The sequence below is a fragment of the Typopeltis vanoorti genome, chromosome 7, assembly GCF_054136105.1.
Source record: "Typopeltis vanoorti isolate ZY-2024b chromosome 7, IOZ_Tvanoo_1.0, whole genome shotgun sequence".
NCBI lineage: Eukaryota > Metazoa > Arthropoda > Arachnida > Uropygi > Thelyphonidae > Typopeltis > Typopeltis vanoorti.
Window position 1 is genome coordinate 28656713 of NC_143555.1, and position 20032 is coordinate 28676744.

At 35.4% G+C, this 20032-nt stretch overlaps 1 protein-coding gene across 6 annotated transcripts in view; it reads left to right on the forward strand.

The window, feature by feature from the left end:
* Positions 1–18909, forward strand: part of LOC150104542 (ankyrin repeat and SOCS box protein 8-like) — a 54661-nt gene extending 35752 nt beyond the window's left edge. For all 6 annotated transcript variants that reach the window (XM_090395751.1, XM_090395749.1, XM_090395752.1 and 3 more), the window contains 2 exons: positions 8368–8711; positions 18102–18909. In XM_090395751.1, coding sequence (XP_090251877.1) covers positions 8454–8711; positions 18102–18737 — 894 coding nt within the window. In that variant the 5' untranslated portion in view covers positions 8368–8453 and the 3' untranslated portion in view covers positions 18738–18909. The remainder of the gene's footprint in view (positions 1–8367; positions 8712–18101) is intronic.
* The last annotated feature ends 1123 nt before the right edge of the window (positions 18910–20032 follow it).

Here is a 20032-nt window from a genome sequence, read left to right on the forward strand (position 1 = left end):
CTACCTCTTCTGTTTACACCATCCACAATACCAAACATGAATGGCTTATATTTCACTGAATTTCAAATCTGCATCAGAGCACAACACAACATGTATATGTGATATTTCACTGTCATGTATACATATTGTGGTGTGCTCTGATGATGCTGATTTGAAATTCAGTGAAATATAAGACAGTTTATAAGACATCTTTTTAAAATAGTGCTTTTGGTGTTGTTAATACCATTAAAAATAAGTCATGAAGGTATGAGGATTATTCTGTGTGAGAGTTTTTAATCTAATGTTTTTCAAATGTTATGCCAGTCAGAAAGTAGTCTTCAGGTAAGTAAAGCAGAAGAGGTGCATGGGATAGTTATTTGGTTAGAAATAAAGTTTTGAAACAAAAGGATTATTGACATAGATATTTCTGTTCATTATTGGAAAGATAAAAATCATATCATTATGAAACGAGTTTTTTTTATTTTTTATTTTTTATTTATTTTTTTTTTTTTATTATTTTTTTTTTTTAAGGTAAACCAGCATGTAAATAGCATAGTTTATCACCCTTGGCAAATTTATAGTCGTGCCTTTTTTAATGTGACAATTTTGATAATTGATGAAATATCCTGTAATGGCACCATTGGTAACTTCCCTAATACCACAGCATTCCTACACTACTGAATCTAACATGTGAAAGGCAGTCTAGCTTGTTGTACACTAATGGGCTAGACTGTGGATGGGTAGAAAGAAAGAATTTTGTTAATGCTGGATTCTAAGATCTGCAAATTGTGCTCTTTACAACCTTGTTAAAAAATGTTCTGAGGATAGCAGTACAGAGAATGAAAGGAGAAAAAAAATTACATGAGTTTGTACTTAAACTCTTAAGGAGTGATGACTGTTTTTATACATGTGTAACAGAATATGAGCAGGGTGGGAGAAAATTCCTGATATCATCTCTGGATCAACAGAGACAACAGAAACTGAAATTTGAGAAAAAGAGTGGAGAGAATTGGTGCAAGAAGCATTACAGATCAGTATAATTATTGGTATCTGTTACTGAGGTAAGAATTTTCATTACCTCCAGATGACAACATTATTCACTGAGAACCGATTTGTGCATAGGTGGTAGTTTCTCAGAGGAAAAGTAATACCTGAAGGAAATAAGAGTGCTTAAATATAATGATCTCTTAATTATCTGACCTTCAAACAACCCATTGAATGACCCTTCAGTGGGTTATTGGTGTCAAATGACCTCTGATACTTCAATCCATTCTGTCCATTAGGATGGATAGTCCCCTGGTTTTTTTGGGGGGGGGAGAATCACGACAAATTGATGCAACCAGCCCATCACTGCATTCCATATGGGGATGTAAGTATGCCAGTAGATCTATGTATTCACAGGGCTGGTTTGCTTGTTCTGTGGAACAAAAAACCTGAGTTACTGGAAGTAAAAACACTCTGCCTTCGTACAAGACTGGCTAAATTACCATTTGAAAATACCTGATAAAGATTCCTGACATCATAGATTGGATTCAAACTTGGGGCTTTCCAACTAGTCTATACCAACTGAGTTACAGAGGCTTGACCTCTGATACAGTGCCACATAATAGGACCTTCAGTTATCCAGCCCTTCATTTATCTGATTGGTAACTTGCTCTCCCACTATAGTTGAATAATTGAGGAATTACAATACTTAAATGTTAGAATGTGGATGTAATACTTGATGCCAAGAAAGATGGGAGGTACTACAAGAAGAGTGCTTATTTTGTTAAAAGGTTTTTATTGTTATTGCAAGAAAGACATTGAGTTCTTCTTGCATTGAAGTCATCTAGGTTATCAGAGCCACATTCATGAATGATTTCATACTCTGAATTTAAGGTTGCAGAAATTTATTGATTTGTATAATGTAAAGTTTGTAAAATAACAGAAGAATTGGAAAAACCATGGATTGGATTGGATTTGTAGTTGATCAGAGAAGGTAGACCCATTAGTTTTCAAGTTTGATAATGATCTGTTTTCGTTATATACAACATTGAGATCGTTATCATTGAATTTTATTTTCATTCCCGAAAGAGAAACATCACTAGTGGTATACCGGAGGAGTCATTTTTAGGACCATTGTTGTTCAATATGTATGTTAATGATATTGGGATGGGTTTAAATAGTGATATGCAGCTGTTTGCAGATGATGCAAAACTTGGGAGAGCAATGCAGAGTCAAGCAGATGTCATGGCCTTACAAGAGGACTTGAATAGATTACATGAATAGGCAGGTAAGTGGAACTGTCAGTTCAATGTTGCAGAGTGTAAGGTTTTGAAATTTGGTAAGCAACGATGGGATGCAGAGTATACATTTGGTGGGGAAACTGTAAAGGAGGTGGAAGAGATTGAGAGATCTGGAAGGGATGGTGGACAAGGAACTGAAATTCAGGGGTCACATCAGATAATGACAATGATGCAGAGGACCCTGATCAGGCCTCATATCGATTATTGTGCACATATTTGATCTCCAGGTTTTTGTGGTGAAGAGGATATGTTTGGAAAGGGTCCAGAAAAGATTCACAAAGGTGGTCAGTGGTCTTTGGAATGTAGAGTATGAGGACAGGTTGAGAAAATGTAAGTTGCAGAGCCTCGTGAATAGTAGGAAGGGGGGATATGACCGAGACATATAAGCTAGTCAGTGGTTGTTATCAGGTTGACATGGAAGAGATTTTTCATAGAATGGGAGAGCGGGGTAGAACAAGAGGCCATCGCTAGAAACTGTATAAGGAGAGTGTCAGGAGCAGGTTCTTTGCATGGAGAGTGGTTGGTGAGTGGAATGCATTGCCTGAGTGTATTGTGAATGTAGACACATTGAATCAGTTTAAAGCATAGTTAGATGAGCATTGTGTGCAATAGTGTGTACTTCCCATGATGAGTCTCTGACTCCATTGGAGGTCAGATAATAATAATAATTATAAATGTTGCATCGGTATTGAGTTGGATCAGTGAGTGGCTGTCACTGATCCCAGTGCCACTGAGAAAGAAGGTAAAATTGTTCCACTGCATAAAGGTAGTGATAAGCTTGTGGCTACAAATTATAGGCCAGTCTGTATATCTGTAGTTGTGAAGGTACTAGAGAGAGAGAGAGAGAGATTGGTGAGATGTAGGATACAGAAATGGGTTAATAACAGCAGTATTCCCCTTGGTTGTCAGAATGGGTTTTTTAAAGGGAGATTATGTTTTACTAACTTATGTACTATAACAAGTTGACAAGGGAGATGCATATACAGTGGTATACTTAGATTTTGCAAAAGCTTTTGATAGACTGCCACACAACAAGCTGTTAAATAAATTGAACCAGATGGAATTGGATAACAGACTTCTGAGTTGGATTAGTGACTGGCTATCAGATAGGTATCAGAAAGTTGTATATAAGGGTGCAGTATCCCGAAAGATAAAGGTCACTAGTGGTGTACTGCAGGGGTCAGTTTTGGGACCATTGTTGTTCATTTTGTAATTTAATGATATTGCGATGGATTTAATTTAGTGGGGAACTTGGAGTGGTGATGGAAAAGGATTGAAATTCGGAGGCGACATTGCCCTAGTTGTGAAAATGTCATATTGGATAATGGCAATGATTCAGAGGGACACTGACATGCAGAAATAAAGAGGTTATGATGCCATTGTTAGGCCTTGATCAGGCCTCATATGGATTATTGTGCAGAGATTTGATCACCATGTTTTCATGGTATTGAGGATATGTTGGAAAGAATCCAGAAAAGATTCACAATGATGGTCAGTGGTCTTTGAAATGTAGAATATGAGGACAGACTGAGAGAATGTAAATTGCAAAGCCTCATGAATAGGAGGAGGAGGGAGGGGGGAATATGATTGAGACATATAAATTAGTTAGGGGTTGTAATGGGAGAGGGATGCTAGAACAAGAGGCAATCCCTGGAAATTGTATGAGGAGGGTGTGAGCAGAAGGTTCTTCGTATGGAGAGTGGTTGGTGAGTGGAATGCATTGCTGTATGTGTGTGTGTGTGTTGTGAATATCCTGTCCTGTCAGGTGTCTTCTCCCTCCAGGAGATTGACTACCATGTGTCTCCACCATGTCCTATTCTGCGCCTCTCTGCTGCATTCCTCATACGAGAGATAGGTCCAGTCTTCTATATTTTTCATCCACTCCGGTCTTTGTCTTTCTCTTTCTCTCAACAGTTCCTTCGAGAAGTCGTCCTTTGTAGGCAGTTATGTCTCAGAATATGTCCAAAATAGCTGACTTTTCTCTTTTTAATTTCTTTCATCAGGCTCCTGTTTACGCCTACCATCTCTAGTACCTCTTCATTTATCTTTTTTTACGCCTCTCACCTCTAGTACCTCTTCATTTGTCTTTTTGTCTTTCCGTGATATCCTCATAATTCTTCGCCACATCCACGTTCATTTCAAAGGCCTCCAGTTTTTTCACACTTAGATTGGAGCATGTCCATGTCTCTACTCCATATAATAATGTAGACCATATGTAGCATTTGGAGATTCTTAGTCTTGTTTTCAGATTTAATCTCTAGATGTTAGTAGATTTTTCATACCATTGAAAGTTGACCTTGCTCTTGCAATCCTTTTTCTAATTTCATCTTCTGTCCTGCCATTCTCTGTGATCAAGTGTCCAAGGTATATGTATGTTTGCACCTGTTCTAATTTATTTCCTTTTATATTGATGCATATTTTTGGTATTTCCTCTTCTCTTGAAATTATCATGATTTTCGTCTTTTTAAAGATGAAACTGAGGCCATACTGTTCGCTGTACTTGAGGGCTTCGTCTATAAGAGTTTTGTGGTCATATTTGTTTTCAGCTAGAAGAACTGTGTCATCTGCATATCTTAGGTTATTAATATTTCTGCCCCCTGCCATGATTCCTTTGAGGTTACTAATTTTATTAAATATTTCTGTGTAGAGGTTAAAGAGAATTGGAGAAAAGACACAGCCTTGTATCACACCTTTCTGAACTGAGGTCTCTCTGTTTATTCTCAAATATGCAGTCTGTTCCCAGTAAAGATTAGTTAATAGCCTAATGTCTTTTCCATCCATGCCTATTTTTGAAAGGATTTCAATTAATTGTTCATATTGGACATTATCGAATGCCTTTTTGTAATCTATGAAGCAGAGGTACACATCTTTTTGTTTTTCTAGATATCTTTCTATGATGGTTTTGATTGAAAATACTTTCTCTTATACCTACATTTTCCTTGAAGCCACTGTGTATCATTTATTTCTATGTGTATTTTTCTTTTATTTCTTTCAAGAATAACGTATAGGAGGACTTTTGATACTTACTGATGAAGCTGATTGTCCTGAACTCTTCACATCTTGTAGCTTTTGTTTTTTTTGGGAATCGGAATGAAAATTGAGTGATTAATAACTTTGGGTAGAAATCCAGTCTCATGTATTTTATTGCATAATTTTATTAGAAATTTCGGTCCTTCTTTATCGAGAGCCCTCAACCATTCTGCCAAGATGTTATCTATTCTTGCAGTTTTATGTGGTTTTAGTTTTCTGACAGCATTTTCAGCTTCACAGAGTAAAATGGATGGTCCTTCTAAATCAGTCTGTTCAAGAATATAATTTCTTTGTTGTTCATATAATTTCCTTGTGCATTCAATCCATCTTTCCATGATTTCTTTTTTATCCATTAGAATATGGTCTCTTGAGTTTCTAATGACTTGCTTGATTTGCTATATTTGTCCTTCTTGTCATTTCTCTGATCTTTTCATACATTTCTCTGCTTCTGTGTTTTCTATCAAGGTTTTCTATATCTATACATTTATTCTTAATCCATTCCTCTTTGGCTTTTCTGCATTCTTTTTTTTATTTCTTTATTCATGCTTTTATATTCAGGTTTGTTCTTTAACTTTTTTCTTTGTTCCATCAACGTTAGTATTTTTTCATTCATCCAAGGTTTATTCCTTTTAATTTTTAATTGTGGGGGCGTATTTTTGGCTGCTTCATTGATGCTATTCTTGAATGTTTGCCAGTTCATGTTAATTTCATCAATTGGTGTTCTATTTTCTGTGTGAGTTGTGGTGTCAGACTTGTTAAGGGATTTTGTGAATTCTTTTATAAAGCAGTCTTTAACTTCTTGGTTGTTAAGGTGAGTCTGAATTATAAGTTTCTCTTATGAATGATTGGCTTGATATCTTAAGTTTTATTTTGATTTTTGCAATCACTGGGTTGTGGTCCGATCCTATGTCTGCTCCAGGATATGTTTTTATTTGTGTTATTGCATTTTGTAATCTTTTGCTTATTATTATATAGTCAATTTGGTTTCTATAGATGTCCCCAGGGCTTTTCCAGGTATATAGTCTTCTGGGAGGATGTTTAAACTGTGTGTTGGCAATTATTAGGTCATTGGTTTCACAGAATTGAATTAATCTTTCATTTCTGATTCTAAGCCCTTGGTTTCCCATGCAAAATGAGATTTTTTCTGAGCCCACTTTTGCATTTAGGTCGTCCATCAATATAATAACATCATCTGACTTAGCACTGGTGATGACAGTTTGGATGTCTTCATAAAATTGTTCCAACTCTTCATCTGGGTGGTCTTGGGCTGGCACATATGCTTGGATAATATAGATGTTGAATGGTTGTGCAGTTATTTTGGCTGTTATGATTCTGTCATTTATGTGCCAATATCCCTGTAGAGATTTTGCAATTCTATTACTTAGGAAAAGTGCTACTCCATTAAGGTGTAAGTCACTGCCAGAGTAGATTATAATGTGATTTTTTCTTCTTATTATGCCTGTATCTGTCCACCTCACTTCACTGATACCTGCAATATCGGCCTTCATCACTTCTAATTCCTGGAATAGGTTATCTAATTTGCCTGCCTCATAGAGTGTTCTGATTTCATGTTACTATTTTCAAGCGATTGCTCCTGGTTTTCAGACAAGGGACATCTGAGAATATCCTCCCTGGAGGGTTTGGGATATTATCTTCATGCACTACCTTAGTAGTTCTTGTCTTACAATTCCTGGTTTCAAGCTCTTCTTCCCTGTAGCTGTAATAGCTAATGGTTGCAAGGGTCTCAACCACATCTCTAACTTCATATTGTGACATGGTGTGTTTCATGGTTGACAATGTATAAATACCTGGTGAGGCTCTGATCTCTTCCACAACGGCTGGCCACAAGTCCCTTAGATGTCAGGAGTGTGCCCTGATGTGCCGCACATCTTGCTGTCATGCCATTGATCAGTCAGTGTTGATTCTTCTGCCATCTTGGCCATTCCAGACTTCATGCACATAAAAGGTGACATTCCCTATTTACAGCATTCTATATTGCTGATACCCTCACTTAGTTTAGTCTACCAGCTGAGGCAGTTTACCAGGGTGTGGCCGCTGATGTGCACTACCAACTTCTTGGAGCCATAAGTGAGAGTTGAGTGTATGTGAGGACTAGAGCCCAACATCCTGACCCTAAGATCAGTGGCTGACGTCGATACTAAGGTGCTACCTCTCCATACACCCCATTGTGAATAGTGACACATTGAATCAGTTTAAAGCACAGTTGGATGAGCTTTGTATACGATAGTGTGTACTTCTCATGAGTCTGACTCCATGGAGGTCAGATGTTAATAATAATAAGAGACATCATTCTCACCCGTGTCGTGTGCTTGTATTGTCTCAGTGTAGAATTACATATTTGTCTATTTACATTTTTTTTTCACTCTGTTATCTATTTTGTATTTTTTTTTTTTTTTTTTTCATTTTATTTTATCACACTTTTCCATTTTCCCTCTTGACATGTGCACCCTCCCTCCTGTCACTGCTGTTATCTCTGCTCTGGTGCCTTTTCAGACTCGCTCATATTTTATTCCTAGTAGTGAGTGATGGAAAAAATACTGCTCTTTTACCCACATGCAAGTGGACATTGATTGTTTTGCTGACTTTCTTTCATCACCTTGCTTTTCAGTCTTTCGACTGCTTTTACCCAGCATACTTTCACTCTCTTGTTGTCTGTCTTTCATTTTAATAGTCTGCCCAAGTAAACTACCTTAATTCACTGATTTCAAAGCTGGTTTCAAATGTTTGATTTGTTATAAATTTTGTAACAAATCAAACATTTTTCATAGGATTGCAACAAGTTAGAGGCAGATTGAAGAATAAAAGGCCATCTCTGGACATGTGTAATTCTGGTGAACAAGGAAATGAGCAGCAAATGGTTTGACAAGTGGGAAATAAATATATTGATGTTGAATGAATTTGAGTTATGGTAATGACAGTCATGATAATAGTTTAACTTCCTACTTTTGAGTATTTTATTTTATAGGTCGTAATAAATAATTTGTAACTTTTATTATTGTTTTAGTTTAATAAATAAAAACATCTTAATATTATTCCATTTTGTCTTTTTCAGTATGATTTTTGTACAAAGAAATTGACAGAAGCTCTCATTCCATAGTTAATAGCACCCACTCACATGTGGGAACATGATCTGTTGTCATGCAAATAATATCCAATGTTTTAGCAGTAATGTGGTTCCTAATGGAGAGTGTCCAGCGTTCCTACACCCTTTCAGAAAGGTTGTTACGTGCCATTGGAACATCACATAATGCAATATTTGATAGGGAAAATCTGGAAGATTTGATTCAGCAAGGTGCTGATGTTAATCAGCTCCATGGTACACTTCTCCCTCTGCATTGTGCATGCATGGTCAATAATGTACAGAGTATAAAAGTACTTCTCCAGAGAGGAGCTGAGGTACTTACTGAATATTTATTTCAATTTTTCATGTATTCTATTAATATTTTTTTATACTAAATATAAAAATTGAACAGAAATATTGATTAGTTATGTTGTCCTTTGTTTTGGAGCATTATTTTAGTGTGGGAATGAAGACCCAAAATTTTGTAGCTGCATTGGTGTGCTTTTTTTTTTTTTTAAAGGCAATTCCAAACAGCTTCTGAACTGTATTCTTTAAAGATTCGTTTTGCTGCTTGATTTGGCAAGAAGCAAAATATCATTTATGGTGGCTAAAGTGCACCATGCCACTTCTGGTTAATCTGGGTCAGAGGGTCACTATTACTATTTAATAACAACACCATTGTTATTAAATAGTAAGAGTTAGAGGATTTGTTTTGAGTTGACAATTTCATAGAAACTTATTTCAAGTTAAACTATCAGGACAAAATTAAAACGTTTTTTTTAGCATATCTACAAGATAACTCTAACGAAAGTATAATATTATAAAACTTCAATAAAATAAATATAGGAGGAGATGACCTTGCTAAATGCTTCTGCCTTGGTATCTACACTTAGGCCTGGCTCCCACTGAAGAGACCTCAATAAAGGTCGAAACTAGTCTGGGTAGTGTCCCTTCCCTTAATGCATAACATTATACATATCCGCAAGGAGATGTGCTTTGCATTATGGGAGATACTGAGATAAGAGTGTTGGTAGCTTGCTCCACCTTTGCAAGGAGTTGCCCGGTGTTGTACCACTTTACCCCAGTCCTGAAGATACTTTCAGGTGCAAACTTTGTTTGCACACACTTGGATAAAGGATTAAACTAAATTTATTATAGTCTGACCAAGTGAAAAATAAACTTTCAACATTATAAAACTTCATGAAATGAAACTAGTAACAAAATGCAGCGTCAGAATACTGTATGGTTAATAGCATCAGAAGAAGTAACCAAAACCAAGGTTTCTAGCCACTCTGCTTCTGATTAGGGATAGTGATCATGCATTCTTGTCTGGAAAGTTATTAATCATGAAATTCTTAGTTAAGAAAGGGGGGGGGTGTATGAAAAGAAACTACAGAGCCAATGATTATGAATGTACTTATGTCTCAGGGAATATCTTATTATTTTTATTAAAACTGTCTCTAGCCAAACCTTCCAATGATGACATGAGAGGTTTTCTGTAATTGAGATTCATTGAAAGGCAGCTTCATCAAGCAATTGATCATATCTGTTCATAGGATCTATTAATGGGTTCAAGTTTTCAGCAGAAAAAAGTGTCTGTGTATACACTTCTGAAAATATACTCTTCATTTACACCCAGAGTTAAGGATGGGACAAGCTATTATCCTAGTACTAACAGTCCAAAGTCTTAGGACTAATTTTTGATAAAGCTTACAATTCTTGCATGTCAGCTAAGAGAAAAGGGCAAGAGAATTGGATATCCATTGTCTGGAATATCATACAGAACGGAGTACTGATCAACGTTCTGTATGCTCCTGCAAAGGAGAGAACTCGGAAGTGGTTGGATCTTATCTATCAAGGTATGAAAATAACTCTTAATTTATTTTTTGCACATTGCTCATTCATAGTCTTTATGCTGAACAAATGAACCTACTTTGTCATTTCAACTGAAACATTTGTCACTCAACCTAAAACTAATCGTTGTCTACGTCTGTGTCAGTATTATACTCTCATTACACTGTGATTTGCCCATTTGATATGTGTATGAAAAATATTATGCAAGCTGTTGGCACGAATGACATCACTGAACATATTCTTCCGTGATAGGGTTGTACTCTGTTATGCAGCTTCTGCCTGCCCCCCCCCCCTCCCCCCCCCCCCCAACACACACACAGAGAGAGTACTCTGACATTTGTTTGTTGTGATGCTATTTTTTCTGACTGCATTGTCTTCATTTAGATTCCACTTGCTTGTATAATGAGACCTGTGAAGTATCTTATACAGATGTTTCATCTTGCATATTGTAAGACATCATCATTGTGAGCAGAAAACAATAACAAAGAATTTGAATAAAAGAAACAGAGTATATATGTTACATTAGAATCCTTATATATATATAGTCTTGTGTTCGTTGATTAAAACTATTGGGTGAAAATAAAATTAGATAATTTGAGTTTAAAAATTAAACTTACAAATTTATTTAATGCAGTCAAGAATATCAATTTCTCACACTTTAGGAATAGTAAGGCAGTCATGATTGAGGCTAGGTTGATGAAGCAGGGCTTCAGCACTTTCTTTGTATATTATTCATATTTATACCTGGATCTATGTAATAGTTTGGTGTTTTCCCATTGGATCTTGTGGCTAGTTGTTCAATCCCATGTTGTGCTAGGCCAGATTTGTGAGGTTTGATGAGCAAGATGAGGTCTTTATATTCAGAGATACATTTATTGACATAGCTTCTTGTTTGTTCACAGTAAGACAATCCTCAAACATGGTACCTTGTATAATAAATTTATAGTTTAATCCTTTATCCAAGTGTGAGCAAACAGAGTTTGCACCTGAAGTATCTTCAGGACTGAGGCAACTCATTGTAAAGGTGGACTAAGCTCTCATCACTTGTCTTAGTATCTCCCATAATGCAAAGCACATCTCCTTGTGGATATGTATAATGCTATGTATTAAGGGAAGTGCCACTACCATCACATAGATACTAAGACGAGTGATGAGAGCTTAGTCTACTTTTACCACGAGTTGCCTCAGTCCTGAACTTCAGGCACAAACTTTGTTTGCTTACACTTGGATAAAGGATTAAACTAAATTTATTATAGTCTAACCAAGTGGAAAAACTTTCAACATGGTACCTTGTAGATCATTAGTGAGAATTGGTCTTTTGGAGACAATAATAGATTATGAATTTGGTTTATGAGTTTGTAGTATATGTGCTCATAATTTTTGCTACTCATTCAGAAATGCCTTTAATATACAGCATAGCAGTCCTGCGGACTTCTTCTTGTCTACATTGCTGTATAGGAGTGTTGGTAATTATTTTCTGTGTTATTCTTGGTAAGGACAAAAGCATTATTGTTGTGTCCCATTTTACGATTATTATCCTATCTACTGAAATTATGCTTATCTATGTTCAACTATTATCTATGCACGAGATATCACCCAAAAATACAAATATTTAAGTTATTTCTCCCCTTAGTGTCCCTAATATTTATATTATGCTGCCCATTTTGGGATATTTAGTTGGAGATGTTAAATACAAAAAACAAGGAGCAATTACTAAAATATGTCTGAATGTGAAACAATATTGCAGTCATGACACTTTATCTCGTTTTTTAACACATTAATTTCCCGCATGATTAGGTTCGTACGTTTTTCAAGTGGTGCATTGGGCAGCCATTTCAGACAACTGTTTTATCAATGAACAAAGGTTTATTAAACTCATTAGTATGGTACAATTCAATTTCTAATATAATTCAATTCAATACTAGGAAAATATTTACAAAACAACATTAGCTTATCACAAGTAATTTGGCTATGATCCTATATGGGTATTGCGATCATGCCGCCATGACAAATTCAACACATCCAATCATATGTATAATTCTAGATCTAATTAACACCTTAGTTAACCCTATATTACTCGGAATATACGCTATATGCTGTAGCACATGGACATATATGATCAATTCACTCTATCTAACTATCCAAAACTATGTAGATTAAATTATCCCTTCACTGTACTAACACATAACTTTGACATTTAAAACTTTCCTATACGTTACAATACACATGCATAAATCTCAGGACACATAATTACTTATATAATATTAATATTAACAAGCATACTTTCATTATAATCAGTCATGTACTAAAGTCCTAGCATAAATTTCCTTAGTCTCTTCAACAGTTCAGTAATAGAATAATGATTACAATTACAGACGATTTTCAGTTAACACGAGATTTTTACAGTACCTTTTTTTTTTCTTGAGTTTTCTATATTGGCCTCTACCTTTTTCCGATTATTCTATCCTGGTATGATCTCTCTTATAATCTGTTACTCCTAAGTTCTTTTGGCATTAAACTGTGCTTACGCGATCTTAACTTTTCGTATTGTAAACGAAGAACACACTTTAGAATCATCTATACTATGGCTGTGAAACTCGCCACGTGGACACCGACTTCTTTACAGTTTCCCTTTCTCGTAGTTGTCACTGGATAATGAAACACTTACACAGTACCTTCTTTCCTTTTGCTAAATGGCATTCCTCGTTTCTTACCATAGGAAATACGGAATCGAAATCCCGCTCACTTTTGTTTCCTTGTTGTGACGACGGAGATATAACTCCAATTCCGCCAATCAGGAAAACCATGTGAAACCTATATGAAGGAGCTCGTGAAGAAACTCTCTGGGAAAAAAAGCCTCGTTGGGGGGGAGTTTCTAACCCTTTTATACCTCGACTCCTAACGGCACCTTCTTTAATTTCTTTTCTCCGCCCCTTACTTGATTCGACTTCACCGACCAATTAGGGTGGCATTTTTCTGCCAAACATCCTTTGGTCGGCGAGCCCATGACGATGTCTCAAATCTGGGAATTGACCCTGAGCAATAGTCTATTGTTTTTCTTTTGCTAGCCTCTAAATTAATCCCCCTTCCAAATTTTTAAGAATTTACTTAATATTTTAATCTATAGCCTCTCACATACAGTTTCTTATGACTAATCCTTTCTATCTTACTTAGCTAATATTTTTTTTTTATATCACAACACTAAAATATTCCTTCTTTTATTAGTTAGTTCTACAAACACTTTTTTTTTTGTTATATATTTTACTTGGATGCAAGAATATTTTTCTTTCTTTTAAATAATTCATCTATTAGCTTTTATACAGGGGTTTTATTTTATTTTCTCTTTATGTTACACCATGATAACTGGGAATTCTACATTCTTAAGGTATCAGGGTGTAACAAAGGTCCCCCCTTTAAACAAAAAAATTTTTATTTTTGGAGGCAAAAAATGATATCAAACTCCTTTGGACATCATCTTGCGAACAGAAGGTTTTATTTCTTATGCTGTGTTCTAAGGACCTGAATAAGTGATAGTCACTAGGGGCAATATCTGGCGAATATGGAGGATGTGGTAGAAGTTCCCATCCTAACTGCCTAATTTTTTCTTGAGTTATTCTTACAGAATGTGGTTTTGCATTATCTTGCTGCAAAATTACCCCTTTTTGATTGACAAGCGCAAGACATTTGATTAACAATGCTTGATGTAGTCACTCTAATTGTTCACAGTAGATGGCTGCTGTGATAGTCTTACCCTGTTCCATGAGTTCGTAATGAATAATTCTATGAATATCCCACCAAACGCACAACAGAACCTTTAGTGGATGAAATCCATCTTTAGGTGTTGGAATTGGAGTTTGATTTGGAGAAAGCCACTGTTTCTTGCATTTATTATTCTTATACAGCACCCATTTTTCGTCACCAGTTATGACTCGTTCCAAAAAGGGGTCATTTTGTTGTCTGGTCAACAATGAATTACAAATCATCCGTCTCTGTGCTTTGTTTTCCAACAGTTCATGTGGTAGCCATACACCTTGTTTAAGAACCTTGCCACTCTTATGTAAATGCTCTTGGATAGTTGACCATGATGAATTAAGTTTCTCTGCTAATTCTTGTATGGTTTGTTTTGGATCTGATTTAACGAGTCTTAAGAGCATCATCATCTAGAGTAAGAGGTCTTCCAGATTGAGGATGATCAGAGAAATCAAAATTTTTTTCTGCAAGTCTTCTAACCATATCTGACATTTGTTAACCTTCAGTACGTCTCCATAAGTTGAGCAAATGATTTTGGTAGCCTCGGTAGCATTCTTTCCTTGGTGAAACAAAAACAGCATACAATGACGTAAATGGTGCTCTTCAACTTTAAAGTCCGCCATATTAAAAAATAATAATCTAAAATTTAAAAAAAGCAGATTTTTTAAATAGAAAAGTAATACTAATATTTAAATAAAAATCAAATTTAATAATTTATGTGTTATTTAAGAAAAAACAATCGGCTAAAAATGATCTATGAAAAATAACTGATTACTTTCCAGTTCCCCTTATATATAACCCTAACTGCATACATACAAGTATATACATGTGTGTGTGTGTTATAAATAAACATTAGATTATTAGCAAGAGTTCAAAGACCTCTGCCTTCACAGCTCTAATATCATTGTGAGCTTTGTTACTGTTTCTCTCTCCAGCTTTCTCTTAGACGAGTATTCAGTTGCTCTCTAATTTATTGATTTATGAATGCTGCTGGGAAATCACCTTGCTGTGCACTCTGTCTCTTCTGGAAAGTTAATCTCTACAAGCAGTGAAAGGTTGTCCCATGAGCTCTCCTTTCGCACCACTGTATGTATATAAGTATGTATATGTTAACACTATATGTATGAGTGATAAGCGGGAAATGATTCCTCCCATGAACCAGCAGGCAGCAGCATCTGATCTATAGTGGGTAGCTGAAAGAACCATTAAGGTTGGTCAGATGAGTGCTGACACTCTGACTTTAAAACAAGACACATTTGAAATCTGATGCAATATGGAATTGCAAAGTAAAAATACAATGTGCTAGCTCAGATGTTGCCTGGATTGCATACCTAGCTGAGCGATCAGGGTTGGATTGACAGGTTCGCTACTAAAAGAAATGCAATAAAATTAAAACCAGCAAGAGACAGGCTATCAGTAGGAACATGGAATGTCTGTACTTCATGGGCTCCTGGAAAGCTAGACTTACTTTGCAAGGAGTTGGAGCAACATTAATGTAACATCCTTAGATTAGTAGAGGTGTGCTGGACAGAGTTGGAGGTGAGGGAGAGATGAGATGTGCAAGATTTATCTGGTCTGGCAATAGTATAAAATATGAGGCAAGAGTTGGATTTCTCCTCAGTGAAAGAGAAGCATTATTAGGATACAAACCAGCAAATGAAAGAATAATGATGGCAAGATTTGCAGCAAGACCATTTAAGATGATAGTGGTTCAAGTCTATTCATCCACTTCAGAAAGTGCTGAAGAAGAGAGTTATTGTTTAGCAACTTAGAAATAACCTTGAAATCAGTGCCAAAGAAAGATATATATTAATTATTGGAGGAAATTGGATTGGAAAGCACAGTGAAAGATGAGAAAATATGTATATGGAGAAAGCATTGAAAGAGTAGAAAGAGATATGGGCTTATTAATGAACATTAACAAAACAAAAACCATGATATTTGGAGCAAGAGAGAAGAGGATGAAAAAGCAAATAATCAAAAGGCAAAAGTTGGAAGAGGTTAGCAACTTCACATACCTAGGGAGAAATATGATGCATGATTTAGACTGTAAAAGAGAGATAAGATTGGATAACAGAAGCAAAAAAGTAAACCTACACGCAATGGACAAGATGTGGAAAAATAAATAGGTGAGCCTTCCCATAGCTGGAAACATGCATATTCAAAAATTCTCACTGTGGTTCTGAGATGGATGATGAACTTCTCAGTGAAAGAGAAGCATTATTAGGATACCATCAAATGAAAGAATAACAATGGCAAGATTTGCAGCAAGGTCATTTAAGACAATCGTGGTTCAGGTCTATTCATCTCCGAGATGAATACTGGCTTTCAAAAGAACATCTTATAGAAATATTCTATGAATTTATGGGTGAAAAAGCTAACAAATGAAAAAATGCATTGCAAAGTGAATCTAATGCAGAAAGATCAAAACCTGTGAAATGATATATATCAAGATGCTTAGTACAATGGATGGTATGAACAGAAGAGGACAACCAAGGCAAGAGTGGATAAATGATGTGAAAGAGTGGTGTGGAAAGAGGTTTTCAGTATTTGAGTTATCTGCAATGGACAGAGAAATGGCCAAAAATAGTGAAACTAGCATCTGATACCAAAAGGCATTGGACCCATGGACAGTGATGATGATGTATGTACACACACCACACTTATATGCAGTTAGGGGCACACATTTGTATGCAGCTAGAGTTATATACAGTAAAATCTCTCATAACCAGCAATACCAAAACAATGGCACTTTTGAAGGTCTAAATTTAGACCCGAAATTGTTTTGTATGTTGCGCACCCAGAACTCATGCCAACAGACTGCATTCGTATATGTACGTTCCTAGCCCACGTGGTGTTGCTATGGCTACTCCTGCAAAACGTAAGAGAAATGTTCTCACTCTCAAGTTAAAACTCGAATTGCTGAAGAAAATGGAAAGAGGTGTCAGCAGAACGAAATTAATGGATGAATATAAAGTTGGAAGTTCAACTTCATACAATATAAAGAAACAAGGTGGTCAACTCCAGAGATTCGTGATGCAAACAGAATCTACAAAAGCTGCAAAAAATGGAAAAACTGTGCACCAATCCCGGTGTGAAGAATTAGATCGTGTGTTATACAAGTGGTTTGCCCTGAAAAGATCAGAGGGAGCTTGCATTTCTGGACCGATGCTGCAAGAAAGAGCGAAGGAATTGCACAGATGAAGATGCAAAGCAAATGTGGATTTTCCGTTGGGTAGCTTAACCGATTCAAAGAGAAAGTAATTTTTAAATGCTGTTTAAATTTGATTTTGTGAAATATAAAATTAGGTGTATGCGTTTTAAATTTTAAAAAATCCGCACGATTTTTTATGTTATTTATTTAATTATGGCTTGCATATCGTAAAACACGACCAACAAACTTCGCATGCTGCAATTTCTACAAGTGGCATCACAAAACATGAACAGATAAGTTCTCGAAATTATATATTCAATTATCCGGCAAAATCTCGTATCCAGAATTGGCGAAGTCCCATTGTTGCCAGTTAAAAGAGATTCTACTGTATATATAATTATAGTTTACATATATCATGTATTCATGAGTTAATTTAGTTCATTCTTTTCATTACTTTTCGTATTCACTTTACACGAATAATCTATTGATAGTATGTACACTATGCAAATGTAAGTTTTTTTATTTACTAACTTCTTTTCAAACTGTCTTTGTACTTTTACATCCTTGTAATGAGCCTTAGCCTTGTGTTCCTTTGTCCATTGACTAAATTTATTTATTGCAATTTATTGAGTAGGTTTACAGGTTCCTAATGGTATCATGTGACTAGCCGTAATGCATTAGAAAGAAAACATTCTGTAATATCTGCCATTCCATTCTTGCTTCATGTAACTGTTTGTCCGTTTTGTGTATTCCCTCTGATGTAATTAGATACTCATCATAAAATGTGTTTTATATTAAATATTTTCTTTAAGTAATTTACTTGTAATACATGTTCATCAAATATTTATGTAATATTTATTTTTAAACTAAGCATGAAATTAATATTTATTCATTCATAAAAAGAATAAATATTCATTGTAATGTTATTCTGTTTTATATTTTACATTAAATTCATTTTTTCTTAAAGGTAAATGCTTATGATGGTTATCATAGAACAGCACTCCATCATGCAGCTGAACACAGTGCCGAGTCAGTACGAATATTATTGCAACGGGGTGCTGACACTGAATCTACTGATATTAACCACAATACTCCTCTTCATTGGGCTGCATTCCGAAATAAATGGGAATGTGTACATGTTCTGCTAGAATATGGAGCTAATGTGAATGCTGTAGATTTTAATAATGACACTCCTCTTAGTTGGGCAGCAATGAAAGGTAATTTGGAAAGTGTTAGGCTGCTACTTGAGTATAATGCATGTGTAAATACAGTGAATTATAATGGAATGACCCCACTTGCAAGAGTAGCAGTACTTCTTGCAACAGGTTTGAACTCGTCAGATGATGATATATGTTTTGAATTACTGTTACGTGCATTAGGACAAATAGAACTGAGAGATCAACATGGTCATTTGTCAAGTATCATTGCACGTGATAAGCGATTAGCGGATCATTTGATGATTTTATGTTCCTCTCCACGTTCCTTGCTTGAAATAACCAGGTTTGTTATCAGGAAAAATCTACCTCAGTGTCATCTTCCTACTGTTATTCGACAGCTTCCGGTCCCCGAACGACTACATCCATTTCTTTTACTGCAGAGTTAAGGTTATAATTTTAAAAAAAAATAGATATAACTTACTTTAATTCCATGAAACGTCATATTGTAATTTGTAGATCATTTGTTCAGAATCAAACTCCTAAAGCTGAATATTCATCTCTACTTGCTCTATGTAACTCATAATCAAATGTAATATAATCAGTGTGAAAAGAAGTTTAGCTGTTGTAGAAAGTTTACTTTTTCACATATACAAGACGGCACTAAATGAAAATTTTCTGTGATGCAAACGTAGGGAAAAATCAAACCTGTTTAGTCAGTTGTACAGTATAACTTATAATGATCTTGGATATAGGTCCAATTTTGAACTTTTTTTTAAGTTGGCCCTATATATCTGACTCACTTCCACTGCACTCTGTGACTGGAAATGAGTGGTTCTTTTATCTTAGAACTAAAAAGGCAAAATTGAAGGATTAGTCTCATAAAGTATTTTTATTTCCATAGAAAGCTTTTTTTAATCTTGACCCTCTCGTTTTTTTTTTTGAGTACATAACTTTCTTTGGTTTCTTTAGTTTGTAAATGGAAATAAATGTATGACTCTATTTTAGAAACGAAATCAAAAATTTTAAAAAGAAATTATTGCTATCAAATATGGGATACAGCTTAGAAAAACATCTCTTCAGTGGTTGCCATATCTGAATCACTACTAAAAGCTATAAAGATAAGGCTGAATTTCATGCAAACAGTGAAGGCAATATTTTAAAGATACCAAGTAATTTTATAACCTTGGTTTTAATCCTTTTTCCCAAGTAAGCAAACAGACAAGTAAGTCAAGTTTGCACCTGAACGTGGTTCAAGACTTATGGTGGTGATGGTGCAACATAGTTGAAGTCGATCTCTGGCACAGGCAAGCATGTTTTTTTCTCCCATAAACTCAATAATACAGTAATATTGCAGCTAATTAGTGATTATCTACATAAAATTTTGAGGGGAACACTACAACTATACTCGTGTAAACTTAACCTGTTTAAAAATCAAAACTTGAGGAGGAATTATTCTAATTTGATTGTGAGGAAAGAAAGATTCCTTGGAACTGAAAAGGAAGCTCTTCTTCTCTGTCATTTTTAGATGAATTTTGAAAAATGTATAGTAACAATGAGATGTTTTGTTTGTTTATCCATATGCATGTTACTTTTCTCTAGACCAGTGTTTCTCAAAGTGTGGTATGCATACCCCTGGGGTACGTGAAAGGTTGTTAGGGGATACATGGCAATTTTCGGCTATGCATAATTAAAGGAGTCATTATATTTTTCAACAAACAGTGCAATTAGAGACAACCGGGAT